General features: G+C 55.3%; 1 protein-coding gene across 7 annotated transcripts in view; it reads left to right on the top strand.

The window, feature by feature from the left end:
- Window positions 1–19,624, top strand: part of exd3 (exonuclease 3'-5' domain containing 3) — a 74,512-nt gene that overhangs the window by 2,853 nt on the left and 52,035 nt on the right. For 5 of the 7 annotated variants that reach the window (XM_069183476.1, XM_069183475.1, XM_069183479.1 and 2 more), the window contains 9 exons: window positions 3,150–3,235; window positions 9,187–9,251; window positions 10,060–10,407; window positions 10,540–10,593; window positions 10,969–11,108; window positions 13,044–13,150; window positions 13,789–13,862; window positions 14,311–14,349; window positions 16,438–16,604. In XM_069183476.1, coding sequence (XP_069039577.1) covers window positions 3,211–3,235; window positions 9,187–9,251; window positions 10,060–10,407; window positions 10,540–10,593; window positions 10,969–11,108; window positions 13,044–13,150; window positions 13,789–13,862; window positions 14,311–14,349; window positions 16,438–16,604 — 1,019 coding nt within the window. In that variant the 5' untranslated portion in view covers window positions 3,150–3,210. The remainder of the gene's footprint in view (window positions 1–3,149; window positions 3,236–9,186; window positions 9,252–10,059; window positions 10,408–10,539; window positions 10,594–10,968; window positions 11,109–13,043; window positions 13,151–13,788; window positions 13,863–14,310; window positions 14,350–16,437; window positions 16,605–19,624) is intronic. The other 2 variants (XM_069183478.1, XM_069183477.1) reach the window with 1 other exon arrangement.

Here is a 19,624-nt window from a genome sequence, read left to right as displayed (position 1 = left end):
ATTATCCCGGTTATCCCAGGGAAAATTGTTTTGCGCGCTTGAGAGACTTATGCCAGCTGCTCTTTCACCCTGCTGGTCACTGCTGGCAGCCCCCCTGGAGCTCAGCAGGCGTGAGCCTGGTCAGTACCTGGATGGGAGACCTCCTGGGAAAAACTGAGGTTGCTGCTGGAAGAGGTGTTAGTGGGGCCAGCAGGGGGCGCTCACCCTGCGGTCTGTGTGGGTCCTAATGCCCCAGTATAGTGAGGGGAACACTATACTGTAAAAAGGCGCCGTCCTAAAGATGAGGCGTAAAACTGAGGTCCTGACTCTCTGTGGTCATTAACAAACCTGGGGTGTTTCTCGAAAAGAGTAGGGGTGTTACCCCCCAGTGGCCAAATGAGAGCTGGTGTGTGGGGAGCGGACTGGCGCATCATCCAGGTGGGGCTGCACACTGAGGATTTTGTCGTCTTTTTTTCCCGTGTTTCCGTCCCCCCCCTTGGAAACGGAAGGGTAACTGCATTGGGTCAGAGGGCAGAGAGCTCAAGAAGGAAGGTGGGGGGGCTCTCAGTCTTTTTGGTGCAGAAGGGCCCTGTGGCATCACAGTTCTCTAGTGGGTGTGTCCCTCCACCTCTCATACAAGCAAAGGAAGGAGGTTTTGATTGGGGACTCTGTGGTATTGATTGGGAGCCCTGCGGTGTTGATCAGGAAGTGTAAGGGATTAATAAGAAGAAGAATATTGTAACCCTGCGGTATTAATCAGGGCCCTTGCAGTATTGATCGGGATCTGCGATTTTCATCAGGGGCAGTGCGGTATTGATCAAGGAACCCTGCGGTATTGATGGGGATCTCTGCGGTATTGGTCGGAGACCTTGCGGTATTGATCGGGTGCCCTGTGGTATTGATCGGAGGCCTTGCGGTATTGATCGGGTGCCCTGTGGTATTGATCGGAGGCCTTGCGGTATTGATCGAGAAACCTGAGCGCTGGCTTTGCTACGAACAGGGCAGTTCTGGGCAGTGATGACCGTTCGCCTTTCCCAGCAATAATCCCCTGGCTCTTTTCGCACTCAGGCAGCGGACGGGCGGTCTCAGAGAGCCAGAGAGAGACGCACTTTAGAGACGCCAGCTCTGGCTGGAGTCGAGCATGGCTGGGTGAGAGACGTGCCCGGGGTCAAAAAAGAGATTTTCAGCGTCTGTCGGTGGGCTGTTTCTCCATCCGTGATGCAGGGAAGATCCCTCATTGCACCTTGTGAAGGCCGGAAAAAATAGATTATGCAAGTGCCGTCGTTTTCCAGGTTGTTGTGACTCCACGTGCCTCATTGTAAAACCAGTTGCGAGAAACTGTTTAGTAACGTACAGTGATTGTTGGGTTTTTTTGCACCGATATCTTGCATCACTTCTTGTATTGACTGGGTTGACCTGGTCAGGAGAGTGCGAGCAGTGAACACGTGCATCTCTTCAGTGTCCTTGCTGTAGTGGTATTGGTGAAGTCTCGGGCAATGTGTGTTATCACCCTGTTCTTTTGGGCCTAGTTTCTTAAGGAATTAGCAGCCCATTTCTCTGCACAGGTTCTTACTGTGTGTATTTACAATTGTTATATATGAAGGTGTGGTGTGAATTGTTATATATGAAGAATTTGAATTTATGAGGGCAAAACCATCTCTTATTGTACTATCAAGTGCCGATTGGAGACCGTAGCTGTATTGTCAGGGAATGACCACCAGGGGGCGACAAAGGCAGTGCTATTCTTATGAACATGTGGCTATATGCAGATTACATATATAAGATGTGACTGTGAACATTTAAATTATTTTTGTGTAATATATCTAGATGACTTTTTAACAGTGGTCTTCAGCTGTGTTCCTAACTGGCCTAACAGCAACGTTCAGCCCTTGATAGTTTAATATTGCAGTTCAAAAGCTTCAAATCTCCGAATTGGATGAAATGGACAGAAAATCTGGACAGTTCAGAAAACAACGGAGCCCACGCGTTCCTGCCCGGGTCGGCATGAACAGAAAGAACTGAGAGCCCTTTGCATTAGAATTCCTTCTAATTCTAATTAGAATTAGCCCACCAGGGGGGGGCTGGTGACGCAGTGCCTCAGGCCCTTCACCGGAGGGCGGCAGAGAGCATCCCTGCTCTGTGGGAGCCTGGCTCACACTCCTCTGAGCTGCAAAGTGAGGGGCTGTGAGCCAAGAGACTCCCACTGTGTTAGCAGAGAAAAAGAAACAGCCAACTCCAGACCTAAGAAAACATCCTCCGACCCAGCAGAAACTCTCTCCCCGGTCCAGCTGGCAGACTTCCCCCGTCTATGACTGCGTTTCCCAGAGGGCAGCTGGGCCTGGGCCAGCGGCCCCCCCAGCCTTCCTCTCCGCTGCCTGTGCGGAGCCGAGAGAGAGCTGGGGACGTGGCCCCGACACCTCGGGCTGCCGTCGGCCCCCTCCAGCCCCTCACGGGGCGAAGACCTGTAGGATTTGGGGACAGGGGGGCGCCCTGCTGGGGGACCTCTTTTTTTTTTCCCCCAAGCTGGCACTTTCAGGGGGGAACCCCCCCCCGCCCCCCCCTCCCCAGACGTCCCCTGCCTCTCGGGTTAAATTTGGGTCGGACCACGTGAAGATGGGGAACCCAACGGAGATTTAACGTGTTCAGTGTAGCATGCACGGGGTTGTGTGTGTGTGTGTGTGTGTGGGGGGGGGGGGGGGGGGGGGATGTTATAACGAGCAATTTCATTTGCAGGGCCCGTTGTCGGGCACTGAGGCCTCTCCAGGATTTTTGGGGTACCCCCCACCACCCCGAAACACACACACAACACTCGGCAGCCCCCAGAGCTCCATGAGCACTCCCCGCGGCCCCCAGATCCCAGCCCCAGTCTCCCTGCAGGTGGCGCTGTTTCACCCCTGTGCCTCCTCTCTCCCCCCAGATGCCAGCCCCAGTCTCCCTGCAGGTGGCGCTGTTTCACCCCTGTGCCTCCTCTCTCCCCCCAGATGCCAGCCCCAGTCTCCCTGCAGCGGCGCTGTTTCACCCCTGTGCCTCCTCTCTCCCCCCAGATGCCAGCCCCAGTCTCCCTGCAGCGGCGCTGTTTCACCCCTGTGCCTCCTCTCTCCCCCCAGATGCCAGCCCCAGTCTCCCTGCAGCGGCGCTGTTTCACCCCTGTGCCTCCTCTCTCCCCCCAGGGCAGCGGGAGCAGCAGGCCGGCCGGGGGAGCTGTCATCCCGGGACGTCCCAGAGTGAAAGATGAGCGCAGGTTCCGAGGCCCGGGGTGAGTGCAGGGGCGGGGCGAGACAGGACAGTCCAGGGTGGGACAGTCCAGGGAGGGCCAGTCCGGGGTGGGGTGGGGAGGTCCAGGGAGGGACAGTCCGAGGTGGGACAATTTGGGACGGGACGGGGAGGTCCAGGGAGGGACAGGGCGGATCAAGCGCTCCTGCTCTCGCCCGCCGGGAGAAGAAGGAGCCCCTTCCCTGTGCTGCCCCGCTGTGGATCGAAGGAATCGATCGGGAGTCCGATCGGACCAGAGCCCGGCAGCGCCGCGTCGCGGAAACGGAGGAGCGACGCTGGGTTCACGTAGATAAGAAAACAAAACCAGGTGACGAGGTGCTGACAGCAGGCTCTGCGAGTACATTCTTCCCTGGATGGGCGTTTGTGGACGTCACTCTAGATTACAGGGTGCAGGTTATATTCTGATCATATTCAGTGTAATGATTCAGTGACGTGACTGCCGTAAGCTCTGTAACCCCTGTGGCTGATTAATCGTGTGTTGGAAACAAAGCCCCTCATCCTGAACCCCGCACGAACAATACCCTAACCCTTACACCACCGGCTCCCTCCAGGCGGCGTGCAGCAGGCCCTCGTTTCCATCTGGAATGTTTTAGGAATGCATTGAAGGCTGGCTTGTATTCTGCTCAGTGTCATTTTGTGAGCCCTAGACTACTGTTGGGACCACCCTAGCCGTCTGAGGCACCCCAGTGGGCAGAGAGCCCCCAGAGTGTTGCAGTGGGGCAGCGATCATGCCCTGGGAACCTGAGGGGGGGGGGTGGATTAATGTAGCGTATCTTTGGGGTGGGGGTGATCCAGAGGGAGCCCACAGATCAAATGTTTTCTTTGCTTGTTACCCTGTTCGGTGAGGCCTTCCTCGCCGGAGGACTGGGGCCGGAGGACTGGGTCAGGCAGGTCTGGCCCGCGGATCGCGCCTCGCGGCCGGCCCTGTTCGGAGCGGGTCAGCGGCGCTTGAAACAGGAGTCCTCGCGTCGGGGAGAGAGTGAAAGGCAAAGAAAGGGATGAACCGCGGTGCGCCGCGGTTCGATTTCTGGACTAAAACCCGCTCAAGCAGCTCCTGCCAGACCTGTCTTGTGTAGCCATGCAGGGACCAGTTGCAGGGGTTTCTGTCTCTCAGTGTTTACAATAGCGCTGAAGGGGTTTTTTTTTTAAAGAGGGAGTCCGGCTGGTTTGAAGACGCGTGACCTGGCACTTGCAGCCCCTCCCGACAGCGAAGCACGGGGGTGGGGGGTGGGGGGGTCACAGTGTTCCTGCGGGTAGATCACGGAGCCGAGTTTGACCAGTTTTTCCTGGGGGGGGGGAGCTGTTTTCATGCAGCTGCAAATCGGAGACCCTTCCAGTCCTCCCGTGATGCATGAGCGCCAAACTGGTGGTGGACAAAACGCCCCCGCGCTGTCCGAGCCTTGTCGGAGCTCCCGAGGGAGACCTGCCGCGCGCTTATGTTGGGGGAGCTGTTTGTCAAATGTGAAAGCGCCTTTGCGTAGTGCAGTACCTGGCCAGGATATACCGTTTGTGTTTTTCTTTTCAACCATCCCTCCTGTTTTCTTCCGGTTCTTCCTCATTCTTCCGGAAGAGGGGGCGCTCCTTCCGTCACGAGCAGCTTCTCCCACCCCCCCTCCTCCCTCTTGCGTTGCGTGCTCCGAGAGCACCGATTTCATTTTGCCAGTACAGCCGCTGTGGTCGGCGGTTGAGACCAAACTGCACACAGCGAGGGAGAGACATACTCCAGTGCTCCACCTGCGCGGTGATGCTATGTCTTTTTTTTTTGTCTTTCCCCCGTCCGGCTGCGCTGGCTTCCCCGCCCCCTATCCTCCCTGCTCCCTGCCCCTGCTCCTCTCCCCGCCCCGGCGCTGTTTTTCTGGCCGCCTTGGCAAGGCGCCCCGCTGCCTGGAAGTGCCCTCAGCCCGGCAGGAAGGGCAGCTCCGTGCCAGGTCTTCCTGCCCCCTCCTGAGAGCGCCGGAGCCTGGGAACGGGGAGCTCCAGCAGGAGCGCTCTCCTGAGTCCGAGAGAGAGAGAGAGAGAGAAGGGACAGGGTTATTTGGCCGGACCCACGGATCCTGCTGATCGGCCCCCCCCCCAGAGGTACCGGACGACATCCTGCTTTCCTCTGCTCCTGGCCTCCCTCGGCGGAGAGCAGGTGCGGAGGAACGCAGTCGTGGCCGGGGGTCCAGTTCCCGTCCCAGAGCCCGGCTCCGTCTGTGTGTCACAGGCTGATGAGAAGCTGGTGCCGGGGAAAAAACTGAACTGTGCAAGTGGGAGCCATTAGGTTTAGCTGGAAAAGCGAAAGGAGATGTGCTCCTGAGGACGCTTTCAAAGCTTTAACATTTGACAAAAGAGTTTCCCAACATAAACGAGCGAGATGGATGCGATAATCCAGGATTCCGACTAAAAGGCGGCATCTACCACTTGATTAGGGAGTTGGCATCCATCTCCGATAATCCTCCCTCCGGAGAAATGTCTCCTGTTTTCGGTCCTGAATTGTTCCCAAGTTTTATTCGCCCCGGTCCGGCCCACTCTCGTCGATTGCCTGGAAGCCCGCCGGTCTGATTGGGTCACCGCCATTTTTTTTAAGATCGAGCAAAACCCCCCCCCCCCCCCCCTTTCAAATTCTGGACAGCGTTACGCCAGAGATTGAGTTCTGGTCCAGGAGGTACTTGCAACGGGACCCTTCCGCCCCTGCCAGGACCGATCGGGTCCGGCCCGGCTAGGCTTCAAGGCGGTAACCCTCCCGTAAGCAGCGCTTGAAGTCACCCGGCTCTGTCAGCACCTGCGGTATTTTGTTCCGTGTTTTATAATGTTCTCAGTCAACCCCCCCACCCCCCACCCCGCCCCTGAGCAATGTGCGTCTGCAAAATATTAGCTCAGGTCGTGCTCTAGGCTCGTTCTGGCCTCTCTAAGGAAGTCCCTGCCATCTCTCCCTCTAGATGCACAATGCAGCATTTATACCGGCAGTGCACAGGACGAACTTCCTGCTGCCTATGGAATGGACAATGCCGCATTGACGCTGTCGGCGGGCAGCACCTATGGAATAGAGAGCCCACTGTGCTGCCGGGTTCATCCCGGTGACATGGCTCAGGGGAGGCCCGGCCCGGCCAGGCCAGCGAAGGAATTTTCCCAGGCTACCGCTCCGTCAGGAAGGTTATTGCAGTTCAGGGCTTTGGGATTTTTACACCATGACCAAAGCATTGCCTTTTCCTGGGGATATCCGAGGCAAGCGCAGAACTCTCCAAAACAGAGGGGGGAGGGTGGGGGAAGAAAGGTGGTGTGTGTGTGTGTGGGGGGGGGGTTTGCAGGAAAGCGAGGAGAGGAACTGGGGGAAGCGAGGCTGGGGGGGGGGGCAGTGTTGGCGTGGAAGAAGGCGGCCAGAGAGAGAGGGAGCAAGGAGCGAGGCAGGTCCAAGCAGATGGGATTGCTCAAGGGGAGGTTTGTTTAGATTGGCTCGTCTCCCCTTTGCTTCCCTTTTATCCCGAAATCTACCCCCCCCCCACCACCACCACCACCACCTTCCCCTCCCAAAGCAACTCCTTCCCATTCCGCAGCCCGTCTCGGGGAATCTTGAATCCCGATAGCAGGATCTTGCCCTGGCCAAGAAAAACACCCCCTGTGAACCCCCTCCCCCACCCCCACCCCCCCCCTTCACCGGGGAAGCAGTGAGGGAGAGCTGGGCCACTGTCTCGCCCACCGGCGGAGCTCCGTGTGTGCGTGGTACCTGCCCAGCGGTGCCGTGACCTGGCAGGTGGCCCGCGACGGCGACGGGCTTATGACCTAATTGCTGCGGCTGCCTTTCGGCCGTTCCGAAAAACCAAGGCGGTTCCCTGCCCCTCGGTTACGTTGGCGGCACCTGCCTAGTTGGATCCGATTGCCCCTTGAGCTGTTGCTTCGATCCCCAATCGAGCTCAGAAATCGAACGGCGAAAGCCGATCCACCTGTGTCTCCTTTAGTGACGGATCTGCCAGCTTCTGTCGCTTTTTGTTCCATTTTGGAATTGGCAGCTGCGACTCGGCGCGTTCTCTTTTTGGCTTCTTCTGCGGGGACTGCAGCATGTTTAGAATTGAGTGGCGGTGGGGGGGGGGGTGTAGAGGTGCTGTGTCTGCTGAATACACTGCACGCTTCCCGATGGACCGCAGGTGCCCTGGTCATTGGCCCCCCTGTGTCGCTTGAGAAATCCCAGCCCCTCTCTCAGCCAGCCAGTCCGGGCTCGGTCCAGCAGGGTGTGATCACCGGGGCTCAGCCGGCATTCGCCACGAGCGCCTGTACCTACAGTAGGCCGACGGCGACGTGCTGTGCAGGGTCCTGCTGCAGGGGTTTTGTTAGGCTGTGAGTGTTCGATCCGTCCCGTCCAAGCCGTGTGTTTTCGGTGCATCAGAACGGCGTTGTGCGTTCTTTATGGCCCTGGGCAGCTCCTCTGGGGTGTGTGGTCCCTTTAATTAAAAATTCGAAATATTTGAAATAATAAACACCGGGCAGCAGGGGATAAGTAGCCTTTGCATGATAACTGGGAAAGGGAGGGGGAGAGATGACCTAATGCAAATGAGAGAGGTAAGTTAGCTTGTTGCGAAGTTTTAAGTGCTTGGAGGTGAAGGTGGCATTGCGCCGGGGCTCGGCGTCCTCTGGCCTGCGCAGCTGGTGCAGCTGGTGCAGCTGGTGCAGCTGGTGCGGCTGGGCTCCACGATGCTGTGCGGGTGCCAGCCGCCCCTCCCTCCTCCCTCCTCCCGCTCGCGCTCTCTGATTGTCGCTGGGGCCCGGCGCTGAGAGGAGCAAATGTGTTTTCTATTACCCGCCGTGCCAGAGAGCCCAGGCTTCCCTGCAAGCAGAGGCGTTGCAGATAACGGCAAGAGGGAAGGCTCACCGGGAGCGGGCGTGTGCGTGTGAGGTCTGCGTGCGCCTGCGTGCGCTGTCTGTGATCCCACGGCTCCCTGCACACAGCCTGGGCTCTAAGGGGGTGCAAGGAGATCTCCGCTTATCCCCCTTGGTCTCCCCCCCCCCCCCCTCTTCCATCTTGCTTCCGTAGTTCGGCACCATGTAGGATAGGGCTGGGGTTGTGCGCTGTCGGGGGGTGAGAGTGGGGTACAGCCCACAGGAGCCGTGTACCGGGAAGCTGTAGGGCGCATAGCGTGCACCAGAACCACTGCATCGTGCGCTGTCAGCTTGCTGAAAGTTACGCAATGCCGTCCCGTCTAAAAAAAACAACTTCCAAGACGCACGAAATAAACAGGGAAGCGGCTTGAACAGCTCTGGTTTCTTACTGCGTGGGCGGCGACAGCCGGTAAGGCTCAGGGTTGTGATACAGTAATGTTCCAGCAGAGCAGCAGCTCAGCGGGGGTCTCGTGCCCCCCCCCCACTCGCTCCCCAAGTGGGTGCCGCGGTGGCCCCCCCCCCACGCTGGTGTCAAGGGTCGCAAAGCAGGAGGGGCTCACCTGTCACCTGTCCATCTGCGTGAAGTCCCCCCGCTCTCCTCGGCGTTTCGGTGAGGAAGTCGATTCGCCGATGGTGGCGGGGCTGCAGGAAAAAAAACAAATCAGAAATTGCTCCTTCGTTTGGCCCGTGGTGATCCGATAGAATCGCCCCCGTATGACCGTTTCCACCACAGAGGCCGCGTGGAGCAGCCGGACCGCAAGGAAGTTCCTGTGATGGCTCGGTGCCGCGCAAAAGGCCTAAGTGTGGAACTCGCTGGGTCATGTGACAGGCTGTAAGGCTCCCGCCCTTCCACAAGGCCGCAAGTTTCCACCTGCCCCCCAGTCGTTCCGTCAGCCGGGCGCGTCGCCCTCGAAGGGGCTGGGTGAAAGCCAAAGTACGGAGGCCTCTGGGTTTCCAGGATTGGGTGTGTTACTGACCCAGTGGTCCGCCTACCCCAACCCCCCCACCCCAGCACCCCGTTAGACTGATCCAGCGCTCCCCCCAGGACAGGGAGTAAAGTGGTACCTTCCTGTCTTCCAGACGCTGACCCCGTCCAGCTCAGAGACGCCCTGCTCGCTCTGTGGGCCAGGAAGGAGTTCGAAGAGGTAGGGTTCTGCCGGCCTGGGATGACAGGGATGTCAAATGTGTGATCTGGCGTGGTCCTCTGGATGTGCGGGGCGTTTTGGAATCTCCACCTAAGTTTAAACTCTTTCGGTTTCGCCCAGCGTTGAAGAAAGCGGGCTTTGGAACCGGATGCATTTGGAACCCGGTCAGCCGCACAACCGCGATGCTGCTCAAATAGTTGAACTGCACGCTCCCCTGGTCGTCGGGGGGGGGTCTTTAGTTAACGTTGTGCTGGGCTCGGTCAGGCTCCCCTGTTCGGGATCTTCTCGGCTATGGAAGGTGACCACTGGGAAGGGTTCGAGAAGCCCGAGAGCAGGCAAATCTGAGCCAAATTCAGTGCCTGGTAAATGGCAGGGGTGTGACAGGCCCGTCCCTTCATGAGGAATGGAGAAATCCATGTGCACTTTTGCAGCTCTGAAAGCCCTTGAACCCAAGTTTCAGGCTTAGGTCTTCCCTTTCACATTGCAAGGCTGTCATTGGGTGGAGCAGCACTGCAGGTAGACAGACAGTGTGACTTTTGTCGAAATCCTAATGTACTATTACGAGCTGCGAGAATTCTGCAGAAGGTGGGCGAGTGGCCAGCCAAGCCCTTTTATTTTTTCCCCAGTGTTCCCTGGAGTGCAAAGTCCACAGAAACGCCTCCGTTACCATTTTGACTTGACGTTGATCTTGGCTCCACCCCCGGCGCCTGTGTTTTAATGCACGTGTGTGTGTGTGCTTAGCAGTGCTTGAGGTGAACAAAACAATTGAGATTGTGTTCGTTCTGTGCCCCCCCTCCCCCCCCCCCAGCTGCATGCCGTGGCACAGAGGGGCTTCTCGGCCCTGGGAGACCCCCTCGAAGGGCTGCTAGAGGTTCTGGATGGCTGCCCCGGGGTGCAGAAGGGGAAGAGCTCGTCTCCGGGCTACTGCATCTTCGCCGAGTTCCTGCACTGGCAGAGGCTGCACCCCCAGGCTGGCCTGCAGGGGGTGCCGGCGGCCAGGGTGCGCCCCCTGCAGCTGCGGGCCCTGGGGTTCATCGTGGAGAACCAGCCCAGTTTCGCCGATGCCCTGCTGAATATCTTCCAGCTGGCCTCCCTGGACCGGGACCTGCTGCTGGAGCAGAGGGGGCAACTGCTGGCCCGTGGCAGCTACAGAGAGGTGAGGGGCAGATTCAACCCCCCCCCCCCCTTCAGGCTGCAGCCGCTGTCTGGAACAGGTTTTTGTTACCGACTGCCACATTTATTCTATTGTCGCTCACGGGGGCGTCGCTATCTTCTCCCCCCCCTGCAGGCGGCGCTGTTGAGCATGAAGCTGAAGCTGCAGGCAGACCAGGACGTGGAGGAGGTGGGGATGTCCGGAGAGCGTGGGGGTGCAACAGTTCCCTCAGAAGGGGGCGCTCCGTCTGGATTTCTGCCACTCTCCGAGTTACTGTCAATCGGTTAACGACCCTTGAGAGAATAATTAGGGAGGTGTAGCTGGAGCTGCACCCCGGAAAAGGTCTTGCTGCTCATTTAAATGGCAATCGAGTGGCAATTAATGTGGTGTCCATACAGTGTGAAGCAACAGAGGTTTTTGAGGTTATAACTGGTGGTGGATCCCCAGGTTCCTGGCCGGAGACCGTTTTTAATTGAGCGGTTCAGAGTGTGGGGGGGGACAGCAGGGCGCCTTTGGTGTTTCCCACGCGGTGCCCACACTCACCGCGCCCCTCCGCCCACACAGGTGTGCGTACCCCTGATCCTCCTGGACAAGCAGAGCCTGGTGGAGTCGCTGGTGCGCGGGCACCCGTCCCTGCAGGAGCGGCTGGTCAGGCTGCTCGACTCCTGGTGCGGCCCAGACTTCAGTCTGGCACACCTGCTCAGGTATGGATCTCGACCCCTCCCAGCCTGCCGGCTACCGGGAAGAGTCTAGGTGGGAATGCATTTCGGAATGTAGGCCCTTTATTGCACCCCATTCTTCTTTAATTTCATATTTTGATGTTTGGCTTGAAGGTGCAGGGGACCAAGTAAAGGTTTATTCCACGCTGAAAAGAGAAGAGTGTCCACAAACACGTTTCGGCTGTGGACACCCGAAGAAGGCTCCACAGGCTCTCCAGGAGGCCCTCTTTTCAGCTGGGAAAAAACCTTCACTTGTTCCTTTGCAGCCTACGCATGCTGACGCAGCTCCCTAATCGAACTGCTTTAAGATACAGGTCTTTTAAAAATGTTTTTTTTTTAAATACATTTACATGGGAAAGAGTTTTGGAGATTTAATGCGATAAGCGGTTTTTTTTTTAGCACATTGGTAACGCACTGGAAGAAAATGCCAAAGACCCATTTTTCCACTCTCGGATTTGCCGTATCCTCTTTCGGCCTCTTCTCACACAGGAAGCGCGATGTCTGTTCCAGATATTGGAAAGAAAACGAACTTTAGAAGCTGGACTTTTCTCAGCTGAACTGACATGGGTTACCCATTCAATTAAGAAATGAAGTGTAGTTTTAGGGTCATAAAACACAGCTGCTGCTTTTGTAGCAGACGTCCCCGAAGCGCCTGCCTGATGTTGCTTGATCCAGTGCCCCTGTGCGTCTTGGGGTCGATCCTTTTTAATTGCCGCGCCGCTGGGATTAATTCTGCGGGCAGCGGTTCAGCGGACGAGCGCGTAGCTACGCGCTGAAACCACAACCACCTTCTCCAACGAGCCGTCGCCATCGGTCATTAGCGCACGCAGTAGCCCATAGCTGGCTTAATGACCCCGCTGCCTCTCTGAGCACACAGAGCCTCGTCTGTTCCGTGTCTGTGGGAAAGGGAGGGGAAGACGGGAAAGGAAATATTTCCACCAACCATTTTTTACATTTTTTGACCGCATTTATTATCTAATTACTGCGCGAGGTGCTCTGCAGCTTGTGAGGTTGATCTGCGCCGTCTGTTGAAGGCTGTCATTTGGAATGGACGCTACGGCCACCTCTGAGCCACGAGGTGCACCAGAAAAAGATTGAGGGAATCCCCCCCCCCCCTGCAATTTTACTTTTGAATAAAGTTAAATCATTTGTTTTGAAATGTTGATTTTTTTTCTCGGTGAGGGTTTTATGTTGTATTGTTGTTGGGCTCTGCTGCCGAGCGTCCCCCGAGGGCATCAAAATGTGTTTGATGAACGTGTTTGTCTTATTAATTTTAAATTGCCCCGTGTAAGGGCATCAGCAGAGTAATGCACATCCTCCAATTCAGGTTCTCCAGCCTAGAGCAATTGTCAATTCTTATTTTCTCTCTCTTATTTGCCACTCTGAAATACTAGTTCGACAAAAATAACCTTCAGGGAGAAATTAGCACACACAGAAAAAAAAAACAGGGACAGGAAGTGACAGAGGGACATTTATCAGTGCTGCACAGTAATGCCTCACACTTCGATGGAAAAAAAAGCCTCCCTTTGTCTTGTCTTTTTCCAACAGCTTTGCATTGCGGTTGCAGGTTGGGGTTAGAGGTTATATCGTTTGGGGTAGGGTGGATGGGTATTGTCATAGACGAGGGGTGGACAATTGAGCTGGTACCGTCTGAAGTCGGTTTTCAGTGGAGATTCCTTTCTGCTGCAGAGCGTTCCATAAGTTTACCATAGTAAATGTTGAGTGCGTTTTAGTGGATCTCCTGTGAGTGTATTGTGGATTTACAGTCCTTTTCCATGTATTTCCAGAGTCTAGCTTTGCCTTACCATACTTTAGCGTGCCTTAGCGTGCTTTTAACAGGATTTCTTGAGTTCGAAAGCGCAGACATTCACACGGCACTCACAGGCCTGCACTCCCTCTCTCTCTCTGTCTATCTTGTAGCCGGTACCCCAAACTCCAGCTCTCCCAGCACCACCGGGACCGGCTGCACCCCAAGGTGCTCAGCAAACAGGTGTTCCGGCTGATGGAGCGGTTCGCCGTCGACCCAGGTCTGTAAACGCCAGGGCTGGAGGAGTGAGGCTGGCTGCTGCTCCGGGCCGTGACCAGCAGGGGGCAGTGGCGGAGCAGGGTTCTGATGAGGGGCGCCCCCCCCCCGGACCACACATTCCCTCGTTGTTTGTTTTCTTCGCTCCGCTTGTGGGCTTTGCGCTCCAGCGGACAGCTGAGGCTCGTGTCGATATTGGAGTTCCTACCCCCCTCTCCTGCGTGGTTCGTCTGTGTGACTGTAATAATTCAGATGATGATGATGGTATTGTTAGCCGTCATCGGCGCCAGTCGCCTCTGTTGTCCAGAGAGACCCGTGTAAGCATTTCACTGCACTGGTGTGTACGACAAATAAACCCAACTGAGCTGACTATAGGGGGTGAATGGTGGCATCGACGACAGCTGCCGTTGCAGAGACTCTGGTGACCAGTCGGCCCGTCCAAGGCCTGGAGCCTAGGGCAGGCAGGGCCAGGGGGGCTGTATGAGGGGGATGAAGGACAAACAGCACAGAATAGATCAGATGAACTGTGCCAAAGGTAGCATCCTGCGAGGAAAATAGTTCTACAACCTGCTCTCTTTTGTAAAAGTTTTTTGGGGTAACAGTTATTATCGTCCCTAATCCTGCTGCCTTCCTCTGTTCCAGCCTTGTGCCCCAATGCAGTCTTCAAGAGAAGGCTGGACTCCCTCAGATTCCTCATGTATAAAAGGTTTGTGGAGGTGAGGCGGTTTTCTGTCTCTGTGCTGCGGTAGGACGTTTAGTGTCTGGCATGAACAGGTAGCAATAAGAGCAGTATTCCCAGAGGGTGCTTTCTATCTGGAAGTTATTTCTGGATTTCCTTGGAAATGAATGGATCTATGCAAGTCCATGGAATTGCTGTCGTGGTTCCCAAAACCTTCAAACTTGCATGAAATGTGCTTCTTCAGCATTAACCATTATGCAGCTTGGTCAAAACGCCAAGCTTAAAATGGCGCACGCACTTGCCTCTTCATATCGGACTAACGATGTGTGTCCAGCAGGGCCTGATGTAGCAGGCTGTTGTGTATCAGTCTAGTGCAGCGATCACTGGTCCCCCTGTCCTTGCTGGTTTGTCCTGTATGTTTGTCAGTAAACAGTCATGGAATATTGACAGAGGTGACTTTCACCTTTACTCTCCCTCTTTTTCAGAAAAGCATGACAGAAGAGAACTGGACGGACCATGTTCAGGTAGATGGACAATTAATACTTTGATTAGGAATGGACTGGGAGGCTGTTGCTCCCTTTGCATAAGACCTTTGGCGATAAAGCTCTCCCTCCACTGGTGTACATACAGATGCACACGTCCACAACTTCAAAAGCCTCAGACATCAGATCTGACCCCTAATGAGGCGTTAAAGCTCAGAAAGAATCATTTTGCTTTTCTATGCTCTTTTTGACAGAGCTTTTTTTATGCAAAGTCAAAATGTTTTCATTTGCAAAACCCAGAGAAGTTCACTTGAATTTGAAAAACACCCAAGTCTACAGTCCATGGAAAACTGAAGTCTTGCTGGAGAGCAAGAGCCTGGTTTTTGTTCACACAAGTGTGAGTTTTTATTTATCCTATAAAGCCTTCTGGGAGTTTCAAGAATGATCCCATTCTGGGCATCAGTCTTACTGATGTTTTCCAAACATCTAGTTCTTGTGTAAAGAAGCACTTCATGTCTGCAGTTTTCTTAAATTCAGCTTCTGGCCCTTGATTGTGAAGCAATCATTTGGACTGACCTTTAATATGCATGAATCAAAGCCCCTTATTATCGCTCAAGAGATCAAGTTCAACGGATTCAGGTCCAGTAGCACACGTCTCAGAAAGGTGCAGCTTTCTACTCAGTACACCGGCCTGATTAGTTTGCTAGGGATGTGGAGCCTTATCGGTGCTGGAGGCATGATGAACAGGCCTTTCTATGCGTTATGGGTTGTGACCTGTCTTGTAAAACTAGCTGCAGAAGCTAAGCCTCAAGGTACAATTATTGGCTCTTTACGTTCTGCTGCAGTTTATGCCAGATAACCCTAAATTAACACATTTGATTTTCAACTCAATCAATTTATTTTTTCTGCTTCTTCACACTGGTTTGCGCTCGGGCAGGACTCTCTCTTAAACCGAGCTTGTAATGTTCTCTGAACTGAACTTTTGCAGCCATTTGGAGCTCCAAAAGAATTGATTTCTTGTGACTTGTGCACCTTTTGCACCTCCAGTCGTGCAATAAAAGTAAAAACAGTTGTGGTAATCCAGGTCTAGAACAGTACAGTGCCAGACGATGATGTGAGTGATGTTCAGGGGGAAGGGAGTTTATTGATCTATTAACCCAGTGCAGGGCTGCAACAAGTGAACGTTTATTCCCTGCTGGAAAGAGAGGAAAAGAAACACAGCGTTTCGGCTGAGGAGCCTTTGACACCTGAAGATGGCTCCTCAGCCAAAACGTTGTTTCTTTTCTTCTCTTTTCAGCAGGGAATAAACGTTCACTTGTTCCTTTGCAGCCTACGCGTGCTGACGCAGCCCCCTACTAAAACTACAGTCCAGTACTGGTTGAGCTGACCTACTGGTTGACATGCAGTGTGACCAAGGCCCTGCGAAGGCAGAGCCAGCGTAGCTTGTCTCTGTTCTCTGAGCGGCTGAGGATGCCAGTGTGAGACGAGGACACTTGCTGGCACGGGACGGGCCCCGTGTGGCCGGCGTGTTCGGGATCCCGTGACTGTGCCTGGTGTGCTTGTGTGCGTGTTTGTCTGTGCGTGGGCGCATGCACACGCAACTGCTCCCACTGGCCGGGCAGGTTGGACCGGCCCACCCTTATAAACCCTGCCTGGCGCGTCTCCTGGAAATCCGCGCTCTGCTTGACCGCACAAGGGCACGTGGGGAATGGAGGGGGTGCTTGCAGCTCTGTAGCAGCCCTGAAACAAATGTGTGGGGCGGGGAGGAGGGGGGGGGGGGGGGCTCGGCATCAGCAGGGGTCCGGAGGCAGAATCGGACCCCAATTGAGTCTGTTTCACGGATTGACAACTCCAGTCCATAGAGGCCTTCCTGGAGTTGCATTTTTCAATAAGCAATTGATTAAGACTTAAAAAAATTACACAATCAGCTAGTTAATTGGTGGCTGGTTTTTTTAACTATAGACTGGTTACACCTAGTTTTGTAACTGGGACTGCAGGTGGACTGAAAACCGGGGGGTTTCGAGACGGGTGTGGTCTGCGTGAGTACAGCGGCCTGCTATGCGCTCCCGCGCCCGTGCCGTGCGGAGCCGACCTCTGCCCTCTGACCTCTGCCCTCCTTCTCTCGTCCAGGCCATGGTGGGAGAGCACGGCGAGCTGCAGTGCCAGCTCATCGCCCTGCTCGCCAAGTACGGCGCGCCGGCCGGGGCCGCCCAGTGGGCCCTGCGGTACCGGGTTCCCAGGGACCGGCTGCCCTTCGGCGTGTGGAGCGAGGTCCAGAGGCTGCCCGAGCACCTACCGTAAGGACCCGTCCGCTGGCTGGCTCGTGCCCGCCGCTCCCTCTCACGAGCGAGGTACCCCGCAGGACTGGGTGGCCCCGACCTTCAAGGAAAACTTTCATCCCTCCGCTAGGGTGCGGCTCGTTCGATTATGAGACCGCTTGACCGCGGTCATTGCTGGCTTAGGTGGGCGCTTGTCCCGTTTTCTGATCCCGTGTTTCTGCTGTGGGGCTCCAGGTGTGTTGCTGTGCACAGAAGAGCAGTTGGTCTGCCTGCCTGGGTGCTCGCCGCTGGTGCCTTTCTGCAAGTCTTTTTTTTTTTAAATGGAGAAGTTCATTGAAGAGCTTGATTAGCGTGACATGACCCAGTTCGGTTTTTCCAAGTCTTTCGGCAGCCAAATTGCCAACCGCCCCGTTCGCCCACGCTCTGCTCCCACCGGTATGTGCAGCCGAGCGTTTCGAACTGGTGTTTTGAATTCGTGCAGGATCTCGTGGAGCAAAAGGAGCGCGCAGGGGGGCAGATGTGTCGGCATCTCTTTCCTTCCCTGCTGTCGTTCTGTCTCTCTGTTGGCGTGTTTTATTCCTTGCGCTCGCTCTGTCCCGCCCCCCCACTGCGCGCACCCAGGCATCCTCGTCTCTGGATCCGACCACTTCCTCTTGCATGGCTCTCAGGTGAAAAAGGGTTAAGGGAACTGAATATCTTCAGTCCTGCAGAGGGAGAGACTGCAGGGAGACGTGACGCAAGTATTATATCCATAGAAAGTTACCCAGCCGCACGAGTGGGAGGGAAAAACAAAGGAGAAGTGCATTCAGGGATGAATTCAGGAAGTTCTTCTTCGCTGAAAGTGTTGTGAAGGTCTGGAATGAACTGGGCTTTTTTTAAACAGAGAGCAGGATGGAACCCCTCAGGTCAGTAAGCTGCAAGCCACCAAATGAAGAAGCTGGGCTGCTTGCCCGTCTGCGACATTTTCTCTCCCCCCTCTTGCCCTCGAGGGCGATGGTGTGTCCCGCGCCTGATGGACTCCTGGGTCAGCAGCGCTAGTTCGTGCAGAGAAGAAAAGCCGTTTCGCCTCTTAACGTTTTCTTCAGTAGGCGAAGGGAGGGCTGGGAATCTTCAAGTTTGCTTTGACAGGTTAGCACGTTGCCTGCAAACCAGACCTTTGTAAGTGGGAGCCCCTGCTCCGTTGCCTGAGTCGGCCCCGGCCCTGCCTTCCCCAAACAGTGAATGCAAATATTGGTTTCCCCCAGACCAGCGTGACAGACATACCAGCAGCCAGAGGCACTGTTTGCTGATCTCCCTGAGCCCTGGGCTCTGCTCCAGAGGGCCGAGAAGCCTGTGGGAGACAGTCAAGCCTGTGCGAGACAGTCGAGCCTAGCGTCTAGTTGCATGGTCACATGAAAACGAGCAGTCTCGGCACGCACAGCACCAAGCACAAAACGGAGAAGACACAAACACCACAGTAGCTCGTAGCCAGTTCAGGGCATCCTGCTTGCCTGGTTGTAGCCCCTTGTTTTTTTAACAAGTGGGAGGTGGGAAGGGGGGCAGATCCTGCTTTTTTCTTGGATGATCCCAGGGCATCTGGTTCTGTGCTTTTGCTGGACAGTCCCTCAGCTCCACCAAAAGCGTGTGTCAAGAAAGGTCTTTGGTTTGCAATCCTAGATGCACAGCTGCAGTGCTTCGTTGGTTATCGTGCAGACTTATGCCAGAAGCCATTATCATCCTGCAGCTCACCACTGGCAGCCCCACTGAAGCTCAGCAGGTGTGAGCCTGGCCACGACCTGGATGGGAGACCTCCTGGGTCCAGCTAAGGCTGCTGCTGGAAGAGGGTATTAAAGGGGCCAGTAGGGGGCGCTCATCCTGCAGTCTGAGTGGGTCCTGATGCCCCAGTATAGTGACGGGGACACGATACTGTAAAAAGGCGCCGTCCTTCGGATGAGACATAAAACTGAAGTCCTGATTCTCTGCGGTCATTAAAAATCCCAGGGTGTTTCTCGAAAAGAGTAGGGGTGTTACCCCGGCATCCTGGCCAAATTTCCCCCCCTGGCCTTTACCAGTCATGGCCTCCAAATAATCCCCCTCTCTGAACTGGCTCTATCACTCTGCTCTCCTCCCCACTGAGAGCTGGTGTGTGGGGAGCGGACTGAGGTGCTCTGGCTGCCGTCGCATCATCCACATTGGTGGTGGTTGTGGGATTCCCCATTACCTGTCAAACGCTTTGTAAGCGTAAGGAAGTATTATCATCTGAAGTATGGCGGTGTTACCTTACCGCCAGCCTGTCGCAGGAACGAGCCGTCCGGGGGACCTGACTTGCGCGGCTCTGTGAGAGGGGAGGTGCGAGTGCCGTTGGCGGGTCTCTGTGCGAGATGCCAAGCCCCAGCGAGCAGCCCACAGCCCCAGCAGTTTGTGCGCTGTGCAATCTGTCTGCGGCTTTTCTGCACCGAGAGGGCCTCCCCTGCAACTCTTTCTTGGTAAATAAATCATTTCGTTGGCAAGAATGCCTGGCTTTTCTCTTCTTTTATGTTAAAATTTTGGAGAAGCACAATAGCCCGCAGGTTTGGACAGGAGTCCGCGCATATGTATTTGGTTTTAGTCCTAATTTTCTCTTGGTGTTTTTCTTCCTTTCCTTTTGTAATTCAGCTCTTATTTATCCTAATTCTGAAGGAAGTGGCCCAGGGAGAAACTGAAATTGCGGTGATTTTGTTTAGAAGAGGTTTGCTCCGTTCCACCCCACTGGAACAGCTTAGGTCTTTCCAAGTTTTTTAGGGGGAGGGGGGGAGGAATGGAGAGTTGGGCTTCTTTTCCAGCTGCACTGCCAAAACACAAGAAAGAAACTTGAGGAGAGTGGTAAATCAACCTGGCACCCTCAGGTCCTCCACACCTCTCTCTCCGAGTCCCTTAACTGTAACCACACGTCCGTGCTGCCTCCTGCCCCCCTCCCCAGCTCTAACCTCTGCCCCACACTGCCTCTGCCTCTCCCAGTGTCTCAGCTCTAACCTCTGCCCCACACTGCCTCTGCCTCTCCCAGTGTCTCAGCTCTAACC

Source organism: Lepisosteus oculatus, chromosome 24, assembly GCF_040954835.1.
Source record: "Lepisosteus oculatus isolate fLepOcu1 chromosome 24, fLepOcu1.hap2, whole genome shotgun sequence".
Lineage (NCBI taxonomy): Eukaryota > Metazoa > Chordata > Actinopteri > Semionotiformes > Lepisosteidae > Lepisosteus > Lepisosteus oculatus.
Note: the sequence above shows the minus strand (reverse complement) of the source record. Positions and strands in the feature narration are given on the sequence as shown.